Source organism: Procambarus clarkii, chromosome 14 (assembly GCF_040958095.1).
Source record: "Procambarus clarkii isolate CNS0578487 chromosome 14, FALCON_Pclarkii_2.0, whole genome shotgun sequence".
NCBI classification, from domain to species: Eukaryota; Metazoa; Arthropoda; class Malacostraca; order Decapoda; family Cambaridae; genus Procambarus; species Procambarus clarkii.
In genome coordinates this window covers 50437859-50460270 of record NC_091163.1, presented here as the reverse complement: position 1 = coordinate 50460270, position 22412 = coordinate 50437859, and the positions used below count along the sequence as shown (strand labels likewise).

Genomic DNA, 22412 nt, shown 5'->3' with positions numbered 1-22412 from the left:
TCATCCAATAGATCGGTTTGGTCCGTTATGAGACTGGTTCACTCTTCTCCTAGAGTCTTTGCATTTGTTGTTGTTTTTGACTCGGGATTTATCACCCTATGTATGGTGATCAAGTGGCTTCTTTGATGGTTTCCCTCCTAAGGGCTTCATCTCGGAGGCAGTATGAAGTTTCCTGGCGATCCTTCCGATTCTTTTTGACTCTTCGTCTCTGTACTTTCCTTTCTGTTTGGGTGGTGGTGTCCTTTCTCTCGTGGTTGTTCCAGGACCGTTCTCTTATGCCGAATACTGTCGCCTCGTATCGTGTGGCGTTGGCGGAGCCGCTGCAGCTTGCTTTCGGTACTGATGTAACTTCTGCACAGTTCCGCAAGCTGTCTCGCATGTTGTTTCACCTCCAGCCTGCTCATGTGCAGCCTGAGCGGTCCTGGTCTTTGGACAGAGTGCTCTCCTATCTCTCTTCTCGTTTTTTTTGTGGTCCCCTTCAGTTCAGGATTGTTTTTCTAAGGCTCTTTTCCTGTTGGCATTGGCCTCTGGGGGTCAGGTTGGAGAGCTTCATGCTCTCCTACGGTGCAGGGGTTTCTGCTCTTTTGGTTGTGGTGATAGGTTTGTTCGTTTGCAGCCGTCTCCTTCTTTTCTGGCGAACAATGAGACTGCAGGTTTCTGGAGGAGTCCTTGGGTTGTTGATGCTTGGTTGGTCAGGCCGGGGGTGCATCATGTTTTGTGTCCGGTTGTGGCCATTATTTGCATGCCATGTCTTCTGTGTCCGGGGATGTGCTTTGAGTTGATTCGGTTTCCTTTCTAACCTGTTTGGTGGTACAGGTCTCTCAGGTCGTCCGCATTGTTATTAAGTCTAGCCAGCCTGTGGTCTATCCCCGTGCCCATGACGTTCGTAAGTTTGCTGCTCTCATTGCCATCTCTAGGAACATGTCCTGGGCTGACATTTGGGTACGGGGTTTTTGGTGGTTGAACAGGGTCCTGGCTGCATGCTATCTCGTTAACGTTCCTGGGCCTTGTCGGGCCTGTGTCACTTTGGATCGGCGGCTGCAGCCTGTCTTGACTTTGAGTTGAGATGTGAGCACCGACCGCCTCCTAGGTAAGTCCATTTTCTTTTTCATCTTTGGTGAAGTAGCTCCAGGGAGCCGTAGGGGCTACCCCCAGAAAACCAGCGTTGAATGTAATGAAAAGCTATTTTCTGGGTGAGTCCCGGAGGCTCCCCAATAACCCTCCCTCCCTCTGGTCGGAGTTTTTTGCGTATTTTGATATCTAGCCTCAGAACTGGGGTGTGGATCACTGGCGCGGAGGGTCTGGGGCTCCCGCTTTTTTTCCTCCTGAGGGGGGGGGGAGGAACTGCGCAGACAAGCGGCATGCCTCATGTTGACTCATATCTTGAGGTTATCTTGAGATGATTTCGGGGCTTTAGTGTCCCCGCGGCCCTGTCCTCGACCAGGCCTCCACCCCCAGGAAGCAGCCCGTGACAGCTGGCTAACACCCAGGTACCTATTTTACTGCTAGGTAACAGATGCTCATGCTCATGACTCGTGCTCATTTGCTCGTTATCATTTGGGGAGTTCAGTCCACTCGTTTGTTTATTTTTGTAACCAGAATACAGGGCTTGTTTTGGGGCGCTTACCTTTCTGGGTGCCTGTCTCGGTTGATGGCAGATATAGAATGCTCCAAAATCACATTTGCATTTCTACAGGCCATTTCTCTTTGTGCCTCTCTGAGGGGGGCCAGGTTTTGGCTCATGGTCCCCAGTAGGCCTAGAACTCCACCCACATTGACTGATGCCAAAGTTAGGGATATTCATATCAGCCTGGATAGCTCTGGAGAGCCTCCGGGACTCACCCAGAAAATGACGTTTCGTTACATTCAAAGCTGTTTTTCACACACACACACACACACACACACATACACACACACACACACACACACACACACACACACACACACACACACACCCAGGAAGCAGCCTGTAAGTGTGGTCAACACTCAGTGTTTACTACAACTAAATAAAGACTTTGGGTCCAGAATATAGTCAATGCTTCATCAGTTAGAACTAATGACTTGACTTATAACTAATATTGTAACCCAAGTCTCAAGGCAGCATGTTATACTTGAGTCCTTCACATGTTGACCCATTTGTGTATGTCAGCATGTCTATTATCTCTTAACTCAGAGCCAGATGCTTCATTATAGTCCAGTTACTTTACCCAGAACCTGATGCTTCATTATAGTCCAGTTACTTTACTCAGAGCCAGATGCTTCATTATAGTCCAGTTACTTTACTCAGAGCCTGATGCTTCATTATAGTCCAGTTACTTTACTCAGAGCCTGATGCTTCATTATAGTCCAGTTACTTTACTCAGAGCCAGATGCTTCATTATAGTCCAGTTACTTTACTCAGAGCCTGATGCTTCATTATAGTCCAGTTACTTTACTCAGAGCCAGATGTTTCATTATAGTCCAGTTACTTTACTCAGAGCCTGATGCTTCATTATAGTCCAGTTACTTTACTCAGAGCCTGATGCTTCATTATAGTCCAGTTACTTTACTCAGAGCCTGATGCTTCATTATAGTCCAGTTACTTTACTCAGAGCCAGATGCTTCATTATAGTCCAGTTACTTTACTCAGAGCCAGATACTTCATTATAGTCCAGCTTTCACCATTAATGTTTGTGTTGGTAATGACAGGTGCAGGAGACCATCAGGGAGGCCCTGGAGATGATGACCACAGAGACAGGTGCCACAGCTGACCCCGTACACCTGGGAGACTCAGACTCCACCATTAATGTTTGTGTTGGTAATGACAGGTGCAGGAGACCATCAGGGAGGCCCTGGAGATGATGACCACAGAGACAGGTGCCACAGCTGACCCCGTACACCTGGGAGACTCGGACTCCACCATTAATGTTTGTGTTGGTAATGACAGGTGCAGGAGACCATCAGGGAGGCCCTAAAGATGACGACCACAGAGACAGGTGCCACAGCTGACCCCGTACACCTGGGAGACTCAGCCTCCACCATTAATGTTTGTGTTGGTAATGACAGGTGCAGGAGACCATCAGGGAGGCCCTGGAGATGACGACCACAGAGACAGGTGCCAGAGCTGACCCCGTACACCTGGGAGACTCAGACTCCAGCATCATGACTAAAGTTAAGGAAATCACTGGAGAAATCCCCCAAAAGGAAATAACAGTAAGTTTTTTTTATTTTCTCTCATTGGTCATATCAAAATATATTAAGTTCCATTTTGAAGACAGGAAGAATGTTCTTAGGTTTATTGAGGTTTCCCTAAGTCAACTACTGACATTCCTCAACATACAATCTGCAATCCAGCCTAACTCCTGGATAAATATTTACTGGTAGGTGAACAGAGACATCAGATGAAAGGAAACATGTGAACTATTTCAGTTACAGGACCAGCACCAACCCCCTGCCTGTAGAGGGAGGCTGGAGATACAGGTCCAGCACCAACCCCCTGCCTGTAGAGGGAGGCTGGAACTACAGGTCCAACACCAACCCCGTGCCAGTAGAGGGGGGCTGGGGCTACAGGTCCAGCACCAACCCCCTGCCAGTAGAGGGGAGGCTGGGGCTACAGGTCCAGCACCAACCCCCTGCCAGTAGAGGGAGGCTGGAGCTACAGGTTCAGCACCAACCCCCTGCCAGTAGAGGGGGCTGGGGCTACAGGTCCAGCACCAACCCCCTGCCAGTAGAGGGGGGCTGGAGCTACAAGTCCAGCACCAACCCCCTGCCAGTAGAGGGGGGCTGGAGCTACAAGTCCAGCACCAACCCCCTGCCAGTAGAGGGGGGCTGGAGCTACAGGTCCAGCACCAACCCCCTGCTAGTAGAGGGGGGCTGGAGCTACAGGTCCAGCACCAACCCCCTGCCAGTAGAGGGGGCTGGGGCTACAGGTCCAGCACCAACCCCCTGCCAGTAGAGGGGGGCTGGAGCTACAGGTCCAGCACCAACCTCCTGCTAGTAGAGGGGGGTTGGAGCTTCAGGTCCAGCACCAACCCCCTGCCAGTAGAGGGGGCTGGGGCTACAGGTCCAGCACCAACCCCCTGCCAGTAGAGGGGGGCTGGGGCTACAGGTGCAGCACCAACCCCCTGCCAGTAGAGGGGGCTGGAGCTACAGGACCAGCACCAACCCCCTGCCAGTAGAGGAGGGCTGGAGCTACAGGTCCAGCACCAACCCCCTGCCAGTAGAGGGGGGCTGGGGCTACAGGTCCAGCACCAACCCCCTACCAGTAGAGGGAGGCTGGAGCTACAGGTCCAGCACCAACCCCCTGCCAGTAGAGGGGGGCTGGGGCTACAGGTCCAGCACCAACCCCCTGCCAGTAGAGGGGGGCTGGAGCTACAGGTCCAGCACCAACCCCCTGCTAGTAGAGGGGGGCTGGAGCTACAGGTCCAGCACCAACCCCCTGCCAGTAGAGGGGGCTGGGGCTACAGGTCCAGCACCAACCCCCTGCCAGTAGAGGGGGGCTGGGGCTACAGGTGCAGCACCAACCCCCTGCCAGTAGAGGGGGCTGGAGCTACAGGACCAGCACCAACCCCCTGCCAGTAGAGGAGGGCTCGAGCTACAGGTCCAGCACCAACCCCCTGCCAGTAGAGGGGGGCTGGGGCTACAGGTCCAGCACCAACCCCCTGCCAGTAGAGGGAGGCTGGAGCTACAGGTCCAGCACCAACCCCCTGCCAGTAGAGGGGGGCTGGGGCTACAGGTCCAGCACCAACCCCCTGCCAGTAGAGGGAGGCTGGAGCTACAGGTCCAGCACCAACCCTCTGCCAGTAGAGGGGGCTGGAGCTACAGGTCCAGCACCAACCCCCTGCCAGTAGAGGGGGGCTGGAGCTACAGGTCCAGCACCAACCCTCTGCCAGTAGACGGGGCTGGAGCTACAGGACCAGCACCAACCCCCTGCCAGTAGAGGGGGGGCTGGAGCTACAGGTCCAGCACCAACCCCCTGCCAGTAGAGGGGGGCTGGAGCTACAGGTCCAGCACCAACCCCCTGCCAGTAAAGGGGGGCTGGAGCTACAGGTCCAGCACCAACCCCCTGCCAGTAGAGGGGGGGCTGGAGCTACAGGACCAGCACCAACCCCCTGCCAGTAGAAGGGGGCTGGAGCTACAGGTCCAGCACCAACCCCCTGCCAGTAGAGGGGGGGGGGGGCTGGAGTTACAGGTCCAACACCAACACCCTGCCTGTAGAGGGAGGCTGGAGCTACAGGTCCAGCACCAACCCCCTGCCAGTTGAGTGGGCTGGACCTACAGGTCCAGCCCCCCCCCCTTAAGTAGGCCTAGAACTCTACCCACGTTGACTGAAGTTAGGGATATTCAAATAAGCCTGGATAGCTCTGGGGAGCCTCGGTGTCTCGCCCAGAAAATAGCGTTTCATTACATTCAAAGCTAATTTTTTTCACACACACACACACACACACACACACACACACACACACACACACACACACACACACACACACACACACACACACACACACACACACACACACAGCTGGAGGAGGCAGAAGTCACACTGCAGCAAGCTCCTGGAAATATCGAATTACCTAAGTATTGGGAACAGGTTGAGGGCTACAGTGGTGTCCCGGGTTGCATAAAGGTTCAGGGAAGAGTAAAAGCAAATAAAATACAATAAACAAGTAAAACTGAGTGAAAATAGCCGAGTGGAAAAGTTTGTTTTGGTTTAGAACAAAATCAAAGATGGCCGCCGCCACCACCCCCACTGAGAAGGTAGACACACCATCAGATGATGGTTTCAAAGGATTCTTAACACAAGATATAAGGAAAGGAGGTGTTCTTGGCAGGTTAGAGATAATTGAGGACATGCAAAAGAAGTATGAAGAAAAAGTGCTTAAATTAGAAGAGGACAATGGAGCTCTTTGGAGTGAGCTTTGCACTCTAAAAGGGAGTATGCTTCAACAAGGTAAGATTATTACTGCATTAACAGACAAGGTAACAAATCAGGAGGAGCAAATCAAGGAACTAGTGAAAGAAAATGAGGCATGGAAAGTGAAGTGTGGTGACTTTGAAGAAATAAACAAGAAGATAGACTCATATGGTGAACAACTCCAAGCAAGCCTAAGGGCTAACATAGAGTTAGGTAAGGATCTCCAACTGGAAACTTCACTGACAACTCACATAGAGGAGGTGAATAAAGAACTAGAAAAGTATAAAGAAGAAATAAAAGCGACATATGCTGAAGTTGTAAAAGAGAAAGAGACTATCAAAGAAGTGTGTTCGGAAGTCAAAACCAGAAATGACCAACAAGAAGCAGAAATTAGGCAAGCAATTAGGAAAGAACTGGTTACCAACAGTAAACTGGTACAAAACACTGCAGATAGAACTAAGTCCATAATCATTTTTGGATGTTTAGAGAAGGAAATTTCATCTAGGGTGGACCGAGCGGCAGAAGAGATGAAAATCATAGAGAAAATAGTAGGTTTAGGAGAAGGCTCAAAGGAAAATGTCAGTGATTTTAGAAGAATAGGAAAATATGAGAAAGAAAAGAACCGCCCCTTAAGGGTGACCTTTAATGGAGTGAAAAACATGATGGAAGTGCTAAGAAATGCCAGGAAACTGCAGAGTGATGAGGTTGGCAAATCTTGGTCAATAAGACAAGACCTCTCCAAGGAAGACAGAGAAAAGCTGAAAATGAACTTAATTGAGGCAAAACGGCTAAATGGGGATAGAAATGAAGAAGACAAATTCTTTTTTTTACAAAGTGACAGGGACTGGAAAGCTTGTGAAATGGTACATAAAAACAAAGCAACAAGATCAGTAGTGGAAGGGGGAGTAAAGAGCAAAGGAAAAGGGAACATGTTCCTGAAAATTGTATATACCAACATAGATGGAGTGAGGTCAAAAACTTTGGAGTTGCAAGATATAATCCAGCTTAGGGTCCCAGATATTGTTGCATTATCAGAAACGAAACTTGAAGGAAATATAATAAATGAAGTCATATTCCCAAGAGGCTACTCAGTTTGGAGACGTGACAGGAAAACTAGGAAGGGAGGAGGAGTGGCTGTACTGGTGAAAAAACACCTGAAGGTAAAAGAGTTAATATTTGAAAACCCTCGAGATATTGACATAATGGCATTGCAGGTCTGGAATCAGGATGATAACCTGATAATTGTAAATGCCTACAGCCCACCAGCAAGCAACACGTGGACAAAGGAAGAACTGGATGACAAACGAGAGGGCCTCATAATGGTCATGAGAGATATTATTGTACAAGCAGATAAAGATAAATCACGACTGTTGATACTGGGGGACTTCAACTTTAGAGCAATAGACTGGGAGGCCTATGAAGCAAGAACGGAGGACTTTTGGACATGCAGATTTGTGAACCTCATTCTGGAGACATTCTTGTATCAACACATAAAGCAAGCCACAAGAATGAGGGAAGGAGATATACCGTCAGTACTGGATCTAGTATTCACCAGGAAAGAAGAAGAGATTTTTGACATCCAGTACCTTCCTCCCTTGGGAAAGAGTGATCACGTCCTGTTAGACATTAAATATGCTTTAAGATATCATCTAGAAGAAAATGGGGACATTGAAACAGTTGATAAACTCGATTTAAAGAGAGGCAACTATGGGGAACTTCGAAATTTTTTTAATGAGTGTAATTGGACAGAATTGTTGCTAGGCAGGGAAGTAAATGAAATGTATGCCAAATTTTTAAAACTATACGAGGAAGGCACACAAACATTCATACCAAAACAGAGATGCAGGACCAGAAAACAGGATTGGTTCGACAGAAATTGTGAGAGGGCAAGAGACCAAAAGACACAAAAATGGAATCAGTATAGGAAGAGGCCAAACCCCCAAACATACCAGCGATACAAAGATGCGAGAAACAATTATACAGCAGTAAGGAGAGAGGCAGAAAGAAATTTTGAAAAAGGGATAGCAGATAAATGTAAAACAGAACCGGGCCTATTCTACAAATTCATAAACAACAAATTGCAGGTAAAGGATAATATCCAGAGGTTGAAAATGGGAAACAGATTCACGGAAAATGAAAAGGAAATGTGTGAAACATTAAATGAAAAGTTCCAAAGTGTGTTTGTACAAAATGAAATATTCAGAGAACCAGACACAATAAGAATTCCAGAGAACAACATAGAGCGGATAGAGGTGTCTAGAGATGAAGTGGAAAATATGCTAAAGGAGCTCGGGAGGAACAAAGCAGCTGGCCCAGATGGCGTTTCACCATGGGTTCTGAGAGAATGTGCATCTGAGCTCAGCATTCCACTTCACCTGATCTTTCAGGCATCCCTGTGTACAGGAATCGTAGCAGACGTGTGGAAACAGGCTAACATAGTTCCAATCTACAAAAGTGGCAGCAGGGAAGACCCCCTCAATTATAGACCTGTATCATTGACAAGTGTAATAGTGAAAATATTGGAAAAGCTAATCAAAACTAAATGGGTAGAACACCTGGAGAGAAATGATATAATATCAGACAGACAGTATGGTTTTCGATCAGGAAGATCCTGTGTATCGAATTTACTTAGTTTCTATGATCGGGCCACAGAGATATTACAGGAAAGAGATGGCTGGGTTGACTGCATCTATCTGGACCTAAAAAAGGCTTTCGACAGAGTTCCACATAAGAGGTTGTTCTGGAAACTGGAAAATATTGGAGGGGTGACAGGTAAGCTTCTATCATGGATGAAAAATTTTCTGACTGATAGAAAAATGAGGGCAGTAATCAGAGGCAATGTATCGGAATGGAGAAATGTCACAAGTGGAGTACCACAGGGTTCAGTTCTTGCACCAGTGATGTTTATTGTGTACATAAATGATCTACCAGTTGGTATACAGAATTATATGAACATGTTTGCTGATGATGCTAAGATAATAGGAAGGATAAGAAATTTAGATGATTGTCATGCCCTTCAAGAAGACCTGGACAAAATAAGTATATGGAGCACCACTTGGCAAATGGAATTTAATGTTAATAAATGTCATGTTATGGAATGTGGAATAGGAGAACATAGACCCCACACAACCTATATATTATGTGAGAAATCTTTAAAGAATTCTGATAAAGAAAGAGATCTAGGAGTGGTTCTAGATAGAAAACTATCACCTGAGGACCACATAAAGAATATTGTGCAAGGAGCCTATGCAATGCTTTCTAACTTCAGAATTGCATTTAAATACGTGGATGGCGATATACTAAAGAAATTGTTCATGACTTTTGTTAGGCCAAAGCTAGAATATGCAGCTGTTGTGTGGTGCCCATATCTTAAGAAGCACATCAACAAACTGGAAAAGGTGCAAAGACATGCTACTAAGTGGCTCCCAGAACTGAAGGGCAAGAGCTACGAGGAGAGGTTAGAAGCATTAAATATGCCAAAACTAGAAGACAGAAGAAAAAGAGGTGATATGATCACTACGTACAAAATAGTAACAGGAATTGATAAAATCGACAGGGAAGACTTCCTGAGACCTGGAACTTCAAGAACAAGAGGTCATAGATTTAAACTAGCTAAACACAGATGCCGAAGAAATATAAGAAAATTCACCTTCGCAAATAGAGTGGTAGACGGTTGGAACAAGTTAAGTGAGAAGGTGGTGGAGGCCAAGACCGTCAGTAGTTTCAAAGCGTTATATGACAAAGAGTGCTGGGAAGACGGGACACCACGAGCGTAGCTCTCATCCTGTAACTACACTTAGGTAATTACACTTAGGTAATTACACACACACACACACAGGGAAAACATGGTGGGGAGACGAACTCGGGGGTGACAAACACAGGAGGACAATCACGGCTGGCACAAACTCAGAGGATGGGATGGAACAGGAAGTCTGGATGAAGGGAGTATTCCAGCAAATGTGGGATGAATTGTGGGAATGTGGAATGAAATGTGGGAATGACAGGTGCAGGAGACCATCAGGGAGGCCCTGGAGATGACGACCACAGAGACAGGTGCCACAGCTGACCCCGTACACCTGGGAGACTCAGCCTCCACCATTAATGTTTGTGTTGGTAATGACAGGTGCAGGAGACCATCAGGGAGGCCCTGGAGATGACGACCACAGAGACAGGTGCCACAGCTGACCCCGTACACCTGGGAGACTCAGCCTCCACCATTAATGTTAGTGTTGGTAATGACAGGTGCAGGAGACCATCAGGGAGGCCCTGGAGATGACGACCACAGAGACAGGTGCCACAGCTGACCCCGTACACCTGGGAGACTCGGACTCCAGCATCATGACTAAAGTTCAGGAAATCACTGGAGAAATCCCCCAGAAGGAAATAACAGTAAGTTTTTTTATTTTCTCTCATTGGTCATATCACAATATATTAAGTTCCATTTTGAAGACAGGAAGAATGTTCTTAGGTTTATTGAGGTTTCCCTAAGTCAACTACTGACTTTCCTCAACATGCAATCTGCAATCCAGCCTAACTCCTGGATAAATATTTACTGGTAGGTGAACAGAGGCATCAGATGTAAGGAAACATGTGAACTATTTCAGCTACAGGACCAACACCAACCCCCTGCCAGTAGAGGGAGGCTGGAGCTACAGGTCCAGCACCAACCCCCTGCCAGTAGATGGGGGCTGGAGCTCCAGGTTCAGCACCAACCCCCTGCCAGTAGAGGGGGGCTGGAGCTACAGGTCCAGCACCAACCCCCTGCCAGTAGAGGGGGGCTGGAGCTACAGGACCAGCACCAACCCCCTGCCAGTAGAGGGGGGCTGGAGCTACAGGTCCAGCACCAACCCCCTGCCAGTAGAGGGGAGCTGGAGCTACAGGTCCAGCACCAACCCCCTGCCAGTAGAGGGGGGCTGGAGCTACAGGTCCAGCACCAACCCCCTGCCAGTAGAGGGGGGCTGGAGCTACAGGTCCAGCACCAACCCCCTGCCAGTAGAGGGGGGCTGGAGCTCCAGGTTCAGCACCAACCCCCTGCCAGTAGAGGGGGGCTGGAGCTACAGGTCCAGCACCAACCCCCTGCCAGTAGAGGGGGGGCTGGAGCTACAGGTCCAGCACCAACCCCCTGCCAGTAGATGGGGGCTGGAGCTACAGGTCCAGCACCAACCCCCTGCCAGTAGAGGGAGGCTGGAGCTACAGGTCCAGCACCAACCCCCTGCCAGTAGAGGGAGCTGGAGCTACAGGTCCAGCACCAACCCCCTGCCAGTAGAGGGGGGCTGGAGCTACAAGTCCAGCACCAACCCCCTGCCAGTAGAGGGGGGCTGGAGCTACAAGTCCAACACCAACCCCCTGCCAGTAGAGGGGGCTGGAGCTACAGATCCAACACCAACCCCCTGCCAGTAGAGGGGGGGCTGGAGCTACAGGTCCAGCACCAACCCCCTGCCAGTAGAGGGGGGCTGGAGCTACAGGACCAGCACCAACCCCCTGCCAGTAGAGGGGGGCTGGAGCTATAGGACCAGCACCAACCCTCTGCCAGTAGAGGGGAGGCTGGAGCTACAGGTCCAGCACCAACCCCCTGCCAGTAGAGGGGAGGCTGGAGCTACAGGTCCAGCACCAACCCCCTGCCAGTAGAGGGGGGCTGGAGCTACAGGTCCAGCACCAACCCCCTGCCAGTAGAGGGAGGCTGGAGCTACAGGTCCAGCACCAACCCCCTGCCAGTAGAGGGGGGCTGGAGCTACAGGTCCAGCACCAACCCCCTGCCAGTAGAGGGTGGCTGGAGCTACAGGTCCAGCACCAACCCCCTGCCAGTAGAGGGGGGCTGGAGCTACAGGTCCAGCACCAACCCCCTGCCAGTAGAGGGGGGCTGGAGCTACAGGTCCAGCACCAACCCCCTGCCAGTAGAGGGGGGCTGGAGCTACAGGTCCAGCACCAACCCCCTGCCAGTAGAGGGGGGCTGGAGCTACAGGACCAGCACCAACCCCCTGCCAGTAGAGGGGGGCTGGAGCTACAGGTCCAGCACCAACCCCCTGCCAGTAGAGGGGGGCTGGAGCTACAGGTCCAGCACCAACCCCCTGCCAGTAGAGGGGGGCTGGAGCTACAGGACCAGCACCAACCCCCTGCCAGTAGAGGGGGGCTGGAGCTACAGGTCCAGCACCAACCCCCCTGCCAGTAGAGGGGGGCTGGAGCTACAGGTCCAGCACCAACCCCCTGCCAGTAGAGGGGGGCTGGAGCTACAGGTCCAGCACCAACCCCCTGCCAGTAGAGGGAGGCTGGAGCTACAGGTCCAGCACCAACCCCCTGCCAGTAGAGGAAGGCTGGAGCTACAGGTCCAGCACCAACCCCCCTGTCAGGGGGTTGGTTGTAGTAGGTGTGTTGTGGTTGTTGTTAATGTGCTAGTTGTGGTGGTTGTTAATGTGCTGGTTATGGTAGGTGTGTTGTGGTGGTTGTTAATGTGCTGGTTGTGGTAGGTGTGTTGTGGTGGTTGTTAATGTGCTAGTTGTGGTAGGTGTGTTCTGGTGGTTGTTAATGTGCTGGTTGTGGTAGGTGTGTTGTGGTGGTTGTTAATGTGCTGGTTGTTGTAGGTGTGTTGTGGTGGTTGTTAATGTGCTGGTTGTTGTAGGTGTGTTGTGGTGGTTGTTAATGTGCTGGTTATGATAGGTGTGTTGTGGTGGTTGTTAATGTGCTGGTTGTGGTAGGTGTGTTGTGGTGGTTGTTAAAGTGCTGGTTATGGTAGGTGCGTTGTGGTGGTTGTTAAAGTGCAGGTTGTGGTAGGTGTGTTGTGGTGGTTGTTAATGTGCTGGTTATGATAGGTGTGTTGTGGTGGTTGTTAATGTGCTGGTTGTGGTAGGTGTGTTGTGGTGGTTGTTAATGTGCAGGTTCCTGCTTGATGGGGTTCTGGGAGTTCTTCTACTCCCCAAGCCCGGCCCGAGGCCAGGCTCGACTTGTGAGAGTTTGGTCCACCAGGGTGTTGCTTGGAGCGGCCCGCAGGGCCACTTACCCACCACAGCCCGGCTGATCCGGAACTTCTCCTAAAATTCGGTCCAGTTTTATCTTGAAGATGTCCACGGTTGTTCCGGCAATATTTCTTAGTCGGTGGGAGGATGTTGAACAACCGCGGACCTCTGATGTTTATACAGTCCTCTCTGATTGTGCCTATGGCACCTCTGCTCTTCGCTGGTTGAATCTTGCATTTTCTTCCATATCGTTCACTCTAGTACGTTGTTATTTTACTGTGTAGATTTGGGACCTGGCTCTCCAGTATTTTCCATGTGTATATTATTTGGTATCTCTCTCTTCTCCTTTCTAGAGTACATTTGGAGAGCTTTGAGACGATCCCAATAATTTAGGTGTTTTATCTCGTCTATGCATGCCATATATGTTTTCTGTATTCTCTCTATTTCAGCAATCTCTCCTGCTCTGAAGGGGGAAGTGAGTACTGAGCAGTACTCGAGATGGGACAACACAAGTGACTTGAAGAGTACAACCATTGTGATGGGATCCCTGGATTTGAAAGTTCTCGTAATCCATCCGATCATTTTTCTGGCTGACACGATATTTGCTTGGTTATGCTCCCTAAACGTTAGATCGTCGGACATCATTATTCCCAAATCCTTGACATGCTGTTTTTCTACTATGGGAAGATTTGATTGTGTTTTGTACCCTGTATTATGTTTCAGATCCTCATTTTTGCTGTTCCTGAGTACCTGAAATTTATCACTGTTAAACATCATGTTATTTTCTGCTGCCAATCGAAAACTTTGTTGACATCTGCATGTAGTTTTTCATTGTCTTCAGCAGAGTTAATTTTAATGCTGATTTCTGTGGGGAGCCCCTACGGCTCCCTGGAGCTTATTGGGCTAATGTATGTTATGTTAGACTGGGACATTAGCTAAGGAGTTCAGACCTACCAGGGACCAGCGCCAGAACCTGGCCCCTTCAGAGAGGTTTCAGGGAGCAATGGCCCTGGAAAACCCCATATGGTTGGGGGTTTTCCTTATCTGCCATCGACCGGGGTTAGGCACCCAGAAAGGTAGGCGTAACAAAACAAACCCCACATGGTAAGAAACTACAACAAAAACCGGAGAGAGAGGTAGAAAACTCCCTACAATTCCAAGGAAACAAGCAAACATCACACTTTACTGCCGCGCCGATCGTCCGCGCAGCCCTCCCCACCCCGGGAGGGGGAGGGGGGAGCCCCGGACCTACCGCGCCGGCTGCCAAGCTCCAGTTCGTTCGCTAATGTCAACCGGGATTGACGCTTCTCTGGCCTCAGTTTCCTAGGCGGTGTTTGCCTTGTGTGGCGTTCACTGCCGTGTGTTGTGGTGTGCGGTGGCCAGGAGTACTTCATCAGTGCCGGGGCTGCATGTGCTTAGTGGCTGACTTCCCTAAGCGCCCTGTGAGTACTGCCCTTGCGTAACAGGGTTATCTTCCCTGGGGCGTTCGGGAACCATTCCCGTAGAGGTTCTTGCTGCTCGGCATTTGCCTCGCCCTTGGGGCCAGCTGGGGCTTGGGGCCCTTGTTTGGCCCTGGGTAGGGATTGGTATTGTGCTGGTTAGGGCGTCAAGGTGTTGCGCAGCCTGCCACCTAAGCGGCGGCCGGTTTCTGTTGCCTCTGGAGACGGTGTACTTTTGCGGGGTTTTTCTTTTGTTTTTCATTTTCTTGCCTGGTGGGGGTCTGCCTAAGGTGGTTATAGTTCCACTGGTAGTGTTTGGCGGCCCTCTGCTAGGCCCCCGTGCTTGTACACGTCTCAGGGGTTTGCAGTGCTATAATCTACCCTCTTGTTATGTTTGGGTTTCTTAACCGGTTAGCAACACCTTGCCCGGGCTTCCCGTAGTTGTTACCCTACGGGCCCTGGAAACCCCTGTCTGGGCTCGGGGGACCATTGAATGTGTCTTCCGGGTTCCAACCCGTCTTGAACGGGATCGTTGGTTGCTGTTCCCTTGTCTCCGGGTGACAGTCGCCATTTTTACCTCCGTCATGCTGCCTGTTGGGTCACTGACACCTTGACCCGGAGTCTTGCGAGTGATTCTCTGCTTGTTCTCCAGTACTCTCCTGATGTTATTACTGTTCAGAGTACAGGCGGCATCCGTGTTGCAAGCTAGGTTAGGTTGCTGCAACATGCTAGGTTGGTTTCCCACTCGAATGCCCCGTGGCCACCCCGTTTGGTTAGGTGCTGCTCGCCTCTTTCTCTCCATGTTCCCGGCTCCGGACCGTCTGCGGGTTTCGGGGTCGGGGCGGGGTTCAGTTGCGGCAGAGACTCGGGCGGTTTTCGGGGGATGCCCCGTTCGGGTTGGGGACGGAGGTTTGAGCCTGTGCCTCCTGCCAAGGCTTCTGGGTCTTACCAGCGGCCCTTTCTTGTTGCCTTTCCCATGGGCTCTTGCTTTTCTTTAAGGGCGGAGGGCTTGGAGGACGGCTCTGCCCCGGGGCCTCTGTTGGTTCCCAGGGCTGTGGGGGTTGCCTGCTAGCAGTTCTGGGGCGGTTTTGCCCCTTCAGGGGTTTTTCTGCTGTTGGGCGTCGTTTTTCGCCCTTCCAGTCTGCTAGCTTCCCACATTTGCTGGCGTGTTTTTGTGTATTAAGCGTCAGTCACAGCCCCTGCTGGCGGCCATTTTCGTCTGCCGGTTTCCCGGCGTGGCCACCAGGGCGGCGTTGTGGTTTGTTTACATGCGTCTGGGTGTGCGAGCGAGCGTCTCTGGTGAGTTTTCAAAAAATTTGCAGGGTTTTTGTTCTCCTGTTGTCGTTTCTTTGTTTTTCTGGTGTTTTCTTGCCGTTGCCTGTTCCTCTGGGAACGTTTGGGTGTTGATTTTGGGTCTGAGCCTCTGGGTTTAGGCTCAGTGCCCCTGGCTGGTATGCTTGCTCCCACACCTTGCCCCTCGGTTTTCGGTCTGTTGGGACCGTTTTCCCAGGGCGTTCTGCTGGGGTCTGTGCTTTGCCTTTTAGTGGTGTTCTCCGCCGGCAAATGTGGTGGTTTGGGCTCCCCCTGGTTCGATTCTGGGTTCCTTTGGGTTCCTTGGTTTCGTTCTGGAGGTTTCTTCCTCTTGGGCCCCCTTTTGTGGGTTCAGGGGACTTTGTTTCCTCGTGTGACCCGGTTCTGCCTTTTGGGGTTCCGGGGTCTTCCTGGCTTGCAGACTGAGCTTTTTGGGTCTTGGCACATGTTGTGGTTGTGCTGGGACTTTGTGGTTTTGCTGTCGAGGTGGGCCTTTTGATGCAGTTTTGTGCCTTCTTTGCCTGGCCGGCGTGGTGCTCTTTGCCACTAGTCGGCGGCTTGTGCTTTTACAATATATGTCCTCACCTAGTTGTGCTTGTGGGGGTTGAGCTCTGGCTCCTTGGTCCTGCCTCTCAACCGTCCGTCAACAGGTGTATCGGTTCCTGTGCCTCTTGGGCTCTGTCATGTCTACATGTGACATTGTATGGGGGTCAGCCTCGTTACTTGTGTGAGGAGTCGCCACATTACTTCTTAGTGCTTTCCCGTTCCCATTCTGACACTCAAAAAAAAAAAAAAAAAAAAAACTTTAATTCTATCTGTGGCTCTTTTGGGTACTCAGTTTCCACCTGTGTCCCCTAGTGCGTGTGCCCCTTGTGTTACATAGCCTGTCCTTCTCAACCCTGTCGATTCCCTTGGGTATCTTGTATGTGGTGATCAGGTCTCCCCTCACTTCCTCTTCCAGCGAAGTGTGGTTTCATTCCCGTAGTCTCTCCTCATGACTTCGGTAGTGTACTTTTTCTTTCTGAAGGGGTTCTGTTCCCTTCTCTGTTGACTGGGCGCTGGGGGAGCAGCTTGCTCTGTTGCCTCTCGCTTGGTCCCGCTGTTGGTGGGCGCTTTGGGTTGTCTTCCGGCCTCTGCTGGCGTCGGAGGACGGCTTCTCCCCCTTGGGGGGGATTCAGAGCTGGAGGGGTGGGCTTCTTCCCTGCGCTTCGTCATTTCCTCTTCGTGGGTGCGTGGGGCGTGGTCGATCCGCCCCATCCTTCTGGGCTTCCCGTCTGCTCTTTGCAGTCATGAGCTTTTCCAGTCAGCAGTTCTTCTGGACTACTTCCGTCTGCGCCCTGGGTCCTCTGCCCTGCTCGGAGGACTGTTGTCTCCTGTTTGGATTCTGTTAGGGCCGGGTGCATGGATGGTGGACCTGGACCTCCAGGTCACTTCTTGGCACGTTCCTCTCCAGTTTTTCTGGGGCTAGCACGGTTGGTAATTACCTATGTGTACTTACCTAAGTGTAGTTACAAGATGAGAGCTACTCTCGTGGTGTCCCGTCTTCCCAGCACTCTTTGTCATATAATGCTTTGATTATATTTGTCATATTATCCTATAATGATTGTCATATGTCATAATATGTCTTAATATGATTGTCATACAATGCTTTGGTGGTGGGGCTTCAGGTTTGCTGTTTTTATTGCATTCCCTATTTTGTGAAGGGCACTTTGTATACTCTTTGCATCTTTACCGGATCTTAGTGCCCTGTCTGCGTCTGAGATTCGGTGTCTGGCCTACCTCGACGACTGGCTGGAGTGGGCTCCCAGTCAGTCCGCTTGTCTGCTCGCCAGGGGATGGTTCTTTCCAGATCGCTGGGTTTGGTTTCCTGGTGATCTGGAGGTTTTACCTTCTGTTTCCGTCCCGGGTTCGGACCTGGGCCTCGTTTCAGGCTCTTGGGCCCCTCATTGTCTTCCCTCCAGAAGTGTTACTGTGGCTGTGGTCCCGCCTTTGGCTGTTCAGGAGGGGGTCCCGGGTTGCTCAGCGGTTGCTTGGGCGGTTGTGCGGGAGTTTGCACTTCGGCGTGCATGTCTGCCCGCGGAGTCGGGTTTGGCTCCGGCGTCGGTTGGTTCCTACGGAGACTCCACTTCCGCCTCTTGCATTCCTTGGGTTCCTCTGGGGATCTGGTGTTGGTGCTGCGTCACCAGCTTCCTCTTTGGGGTTTTCGGGATTCCGTGCCTTGGCAGCTCCCCGAGCCTTCGCTCGATGTGTTCACGGACGGGTCGTCTCTCGGCTGGGGCTTTGTGACCAGTGCTCACCAGGTCAGCCGAGGTTGATGGAGTCTGTCTGTCCGTCGGGCTCACAGCCCGGTTCAGGTGTTCATGGCTGTCTGGTTTGCGCTTCGGAGGGTTTGGGTCACTAGGTACTCTACCATTCAGCTCTGTTTGGACTGTTCTCTGGTGGTTCTTGCCGGAACCACAGGGGGTTTGGTTAACCGTGTGGTTCGTGTCCGGGGTGTGTCCTGCGTCCTGGTGGACAGCTGTCTCGGTTCATTCCTCTTCGTGGGTTGGCCAGTCGTCGCCAATTCGTTTTGTTGGCTCTGTTGGGCTTATGGACTCCTGGCCATGGACGTCTTCGGGTCGGCGTGGTCTAGGCGTCGCCCGTTTTGTGGCGCCCTTCCCACCTGCGAGGACTTCACGGTGGAGGCTTTCGGCAGGCCTGGTCGAGGTGGGGGGTACCTGTACCTCTTCTCCCGGTCCAGCTGTTGCTTCGGGTTCTGGCTCGGTTGCAGCCCATTCCCACGAGAACAGTCCTTATGGTTCCACGGTGGCCGGCCCGGCCTTCTTTTCAGACGCTGCTTGATAGGTGTCCGTACCCGGGGTCGTTTTTTCCTGAGGCTTCGCCTCTTTCAGCAGGCCGAATCGGTCCTGTCCGTGACTGGTTCGGCCTTCTCTTTGGCTCTTCGCGTCTGGTATTTTGACGCAGGTATCGCCATCTCTATGGTGTTCAGGTGGCTTTGTTGACGGTGTCCCACCTGCGAGCTTCGTCTTGGAGACTGTATGACGTTTATTACGTTTTCTCGCGTTTTGTTTCCCCTCCGGCCTGCTCATGAGTCGCCTGAGCCATCCTGGTCCTTGTTCAGGGTGCCTTCTTCTCTTCCCCTCAGTTTGTGGTAGCCCCTTCGGTTTCAGTTTCCTCCTCTTTGGTACTGGTGGTAGCTTTATTGGTGTGCAGCCTTTCTCTGTCCTGGCGACGGTCGAGACGGCTGCTTTCCGGAGGGGTTCTTGGGGTATTGGTACTTGTTTGGTTTGGCCGGGGGGTGCGTCCTGTGTTGTCCAGTTGTGCTTTTTGCTGTTGCCGGCGTACCGTGCCTGGGGATGCGCTGCGGTTGATCCGGTTCCTTCGTTCCCTGTTTTCAGGGCTCGTGTCTCCCGGGTCGTCCGCAGTGTTTTCCTTCTTCCTGCGGTCTGTCTTTGCGCCCGTGCTGTTCAGACGTTTACAGCAATTGCTGCTGTGTTGGTGACGTCTCGGGCTCATTTCGGGCGCAGGGAATTGTGGGTCGCACAGGTTTTTGGCCGCCCATCCATATGTGCGTCTGTTCTTGGGCGTTCTTGTTGCCTTGGGTCGCAGGTTTGCGACCGGTTGTCTTGGCTTTGCGTTGCAGAGTTTGTGGCGGCCGCCTCCCGGGTTAGCCCTTTCTTTTCCTTCTCTTTGGGTATGAAGCTCCAGGGAGCCGTAGGGGCTCCCCACAGAAAACCAGCGTTGAATGTAATGAAACGCCATTTTCTGGGTGAGCCCCGGAGGCTCCCTGGAAACCCTCCCTCCCACCGGTCGGCGGTTTTTTCGCGTTGGTTGAAGCTTAGCTTCCGAACTGGAGCTTGGCAGCCGGCGTGGTAGGTCCGGGGCTCCCCCCTCCCCCTCCCGGGGTGGGGAGGGCTGCGCGGACGATCGGCGCGGCAGTAAAGTGTGATGTTTGCTTGTTTGCTTGTTTCCTTGGAATTGTAGGGAGTTTTCTACCTCTCTGTTCGGTTTTTGTTGTAGTTTCTTACCATGTGGGGTTTGTTTTGTTACGCCTACCTTTCTGGGTGCCTAACCCCGGTCGATGGCAGATAAGGAAAACCCCCAACCATATGGGGTTTTCCAGGGCCATTGCTCCCTGAAACCTCTCTGAAGGGGCCAGGTTCTGGCGCTGGTCCCTGGTAGGTCTGAACTCCTTAGCTAATGTCCCGGTCTAACATAACATACATTAGCCCGATAAGCTCCAGGGAGCCTCCGGGGCTCACCCAGAAAATGGCGTTTCATTACATTCAACGCTGGTTTTTTGTGTCATCTGCAAAGGACGACAAAGCTGTGATGTGTATTTTTGTCTATATCAGATATGAGAATAAGGAACAGTAGTGTGCAAGGACTGTACCTTGAGGTACTGTACAGAGCTTTTAACATCGCTTAGACACGATTTTATCTGATTGACTGTTACTCTTTGTGTTCTCTTGACAGGAAATAGAGTATCCAGAGTCCGACTTTTCCAGTTATTCCCATTGACCTCATTTTGTGAGCTATCACCCCATGGTCACATTTGTCGAACGCCTTTGCAAAGTCTGTGTATGCAACATCTGCATTTTGCCTTTCTTCTAGGGCTTCTGTGATTTTGTCATAGTGGTTGAGTAACTGTGGCAGACAGGATCTTCCCGCTCTAAATCCATGTTGTCCTGGATTGTGCAATTCATTGTTTTCCATAAAACTAGAAATTTGATTCCTAATCACTCTATCAAACACTTTTATTATGTGTGATGTTAGTGCAACTGGCCTATAATTTTTTGCCAAGGCTTTACTCCCCCCTCGTGCAACGGAGCTATATCTGCAGATTTAAGTGCTGCTGGTATCTCCCCTGTATCCAGGCTTTTTCTCCATATTACGCTGAGTGCTCGCGCTACTGGTACTTTACATTTCTTTATGAATATTGAATTCCATGAGTCAGGCCCAGGAGCTAAGTGCATAGGCATATTGTCAATTTCTCTTTCAAAGTCTTCCGAGTTAGTGGTAATACCCGTTATATTATCTGCAGCTAGAATGTCATTCATAAAGAAGCTGTCTGGGTCATCAACTTTCATGTTGTTTATTGGTGTGCTAAACATAGCCTCATACTGGCTTTTTAGAATTTCACTAATCTCTTTGTTGTCCTCTGTGTACGTACCTTCAGTTGTAATTAACGGTCCAATACTGGTCGAGGTTTTGTGTAGGTGTGTTGTGGTGGTTGTTAATGTGCTGGTTGTGGTAGGTGTGTTGTGGTGGTTGTTAATGTGCTGGTTGTAGTAGATGTGTTGTGGTGGTTGTTAATGTACTGGTTGTAGTAGGTGTGTTATGGTGGTTGTTAATGTGCTGGTTGTGGTAGGTGTGTTGTGGTGGTTGTTAGTGTGCTGGTTGTAGTAGGTGTGTTGAGGTGGTTGTTAATGTGCTGGTTGTAGTAGTTGTGTTGTGGTGGTTGTTAATGTGCTGGTTTGTAGGTGTGTTGAGGTGGTTGTTAATGTGCTGGTTTTAGTAGGTGTGTTGTGGTGGTTGTTAATGTGCTGGTTGTAGTAGGTGTGTTGTGGTGGTTGTTAATGTGCTGGTTGTAGGTGTGTTGTAGTGGTTGTTAATGTGCTGGTTGTGGTAGGTGTGTTGTGGTGGTTGTTAATGTGCTGGTTGTAGGTGTGTTGTGGTGGTTGTTAATGTGCTGGTTGTAGTAGGTGTGTTGTGGTTGTTGTTAATGTGCTAGTTGTGGTAGGTGTGTTCTGGTGGTTGTTAATGTGCTGGTTGTGGTAGGTGTGTTGTGGTGGTTCTGCCTGTTCTGCCTGTCTGGTTCTGCCAGACAGGCAGAAACGTGGCAGGAGTACGGATGGAGAGGGGGAAATGCCCAAGACTGGACTACAGTTCGTCATCAAGCCCACACATACTACACCCCCCAACTACACAGAGACTACCACACTCCCCAGTATCACTTCCAAAACTGGACAAACCATTGCCACAACAACACACCCTGGGTCAGGGTAGAGAGGAGGGAGAACTACCAAAACCTTCCAGAAGTGACACACAATATGGACAATCATTCATATTTGCAAACATTCAAGGTTTAAAGCCAAAGTCAAGAAATAAAGTTAAGTTCATAAATGGCCTTCTATTAGAGTCAAACTCAATATTTGGGGCATTCACGGAAACTCATACAAAAGATTACATGGATGGTGAAATCTGGATTCCAAATTATAATCTATATAGATGTGATAGAAAAACTAGGTCAAATGGAGGAGTAGGTCTGTATATTAAAGAAGACCTGGTATGCACAGAACTACTAAATTCAACTAATGAGGTGGTAGAGGTACTTGGAATGAAGGTAGAGAAACTAAACCTAATTATTATTCTAATATATAAACCGCCAGATACAACGATTGAGGAATTCACAGAGCAGATGCACAAAATAGAGAACATACTTGACAACCTAGCAAACCCAGCTCCAGATATTATCTTTCTTGGAGATTTCAATTTACCGAGTCTAAGATGGAGAACGGCAAACACAAATATCATAGCAGGGAATGACCCGGGAAATAACCAACCACAGGTTAGAGAACTTTTGAGATTCTGTGACAAATTCTCGCTCAATCAACAGATTACAGAACCAACTAGGAACGAAAACACACTAGACTTGTTATTCACAAACAATGATGAACTAATCAGGGATATCACAATCTCAGATACTTCATACTCAGACCATAAGCTCATTGAAGTGCGAACTAGCATAAATAACGGTAGTAGGTCTAAGAGACCAAACAAGCGAGAAGGAATATTCAATCAATTCAATTTCAACAA

At 50.3% G+C, this 22412-nt stretch overlaps 1 protein-coding gene across 5 annotated transcripts in view; it reads left to right on the top strand.

Annotated features, from left to right (window-relative positions):
* LOC138364644 (tripartite motif-containing protein 3-like) overlaps positions 1-22412 on the top strand; it is a 220383-nt gene that overhangs the window by 111825 nt on the left and 86146 nt on the right. For 4 of the 5 annotated variants that reach the window (XM_069324615.1, XM_069324614.1, XM_069324612.1 and 1 more), the window contains exons 4-5: positions 3046-3192; positions 10136-10282. In XM_069324615.1, the coding sequence (XP_069180716.1) occupies positions 3046-3192; positions 10136-10282 (294 nt within the window). The remainder of the gene's footprint in view (positions 1-3045; positions 3193-10135; positions 10283-22412) is intronic. The other variant, XM_069324613.1, reaches the window with a different exon arrangement.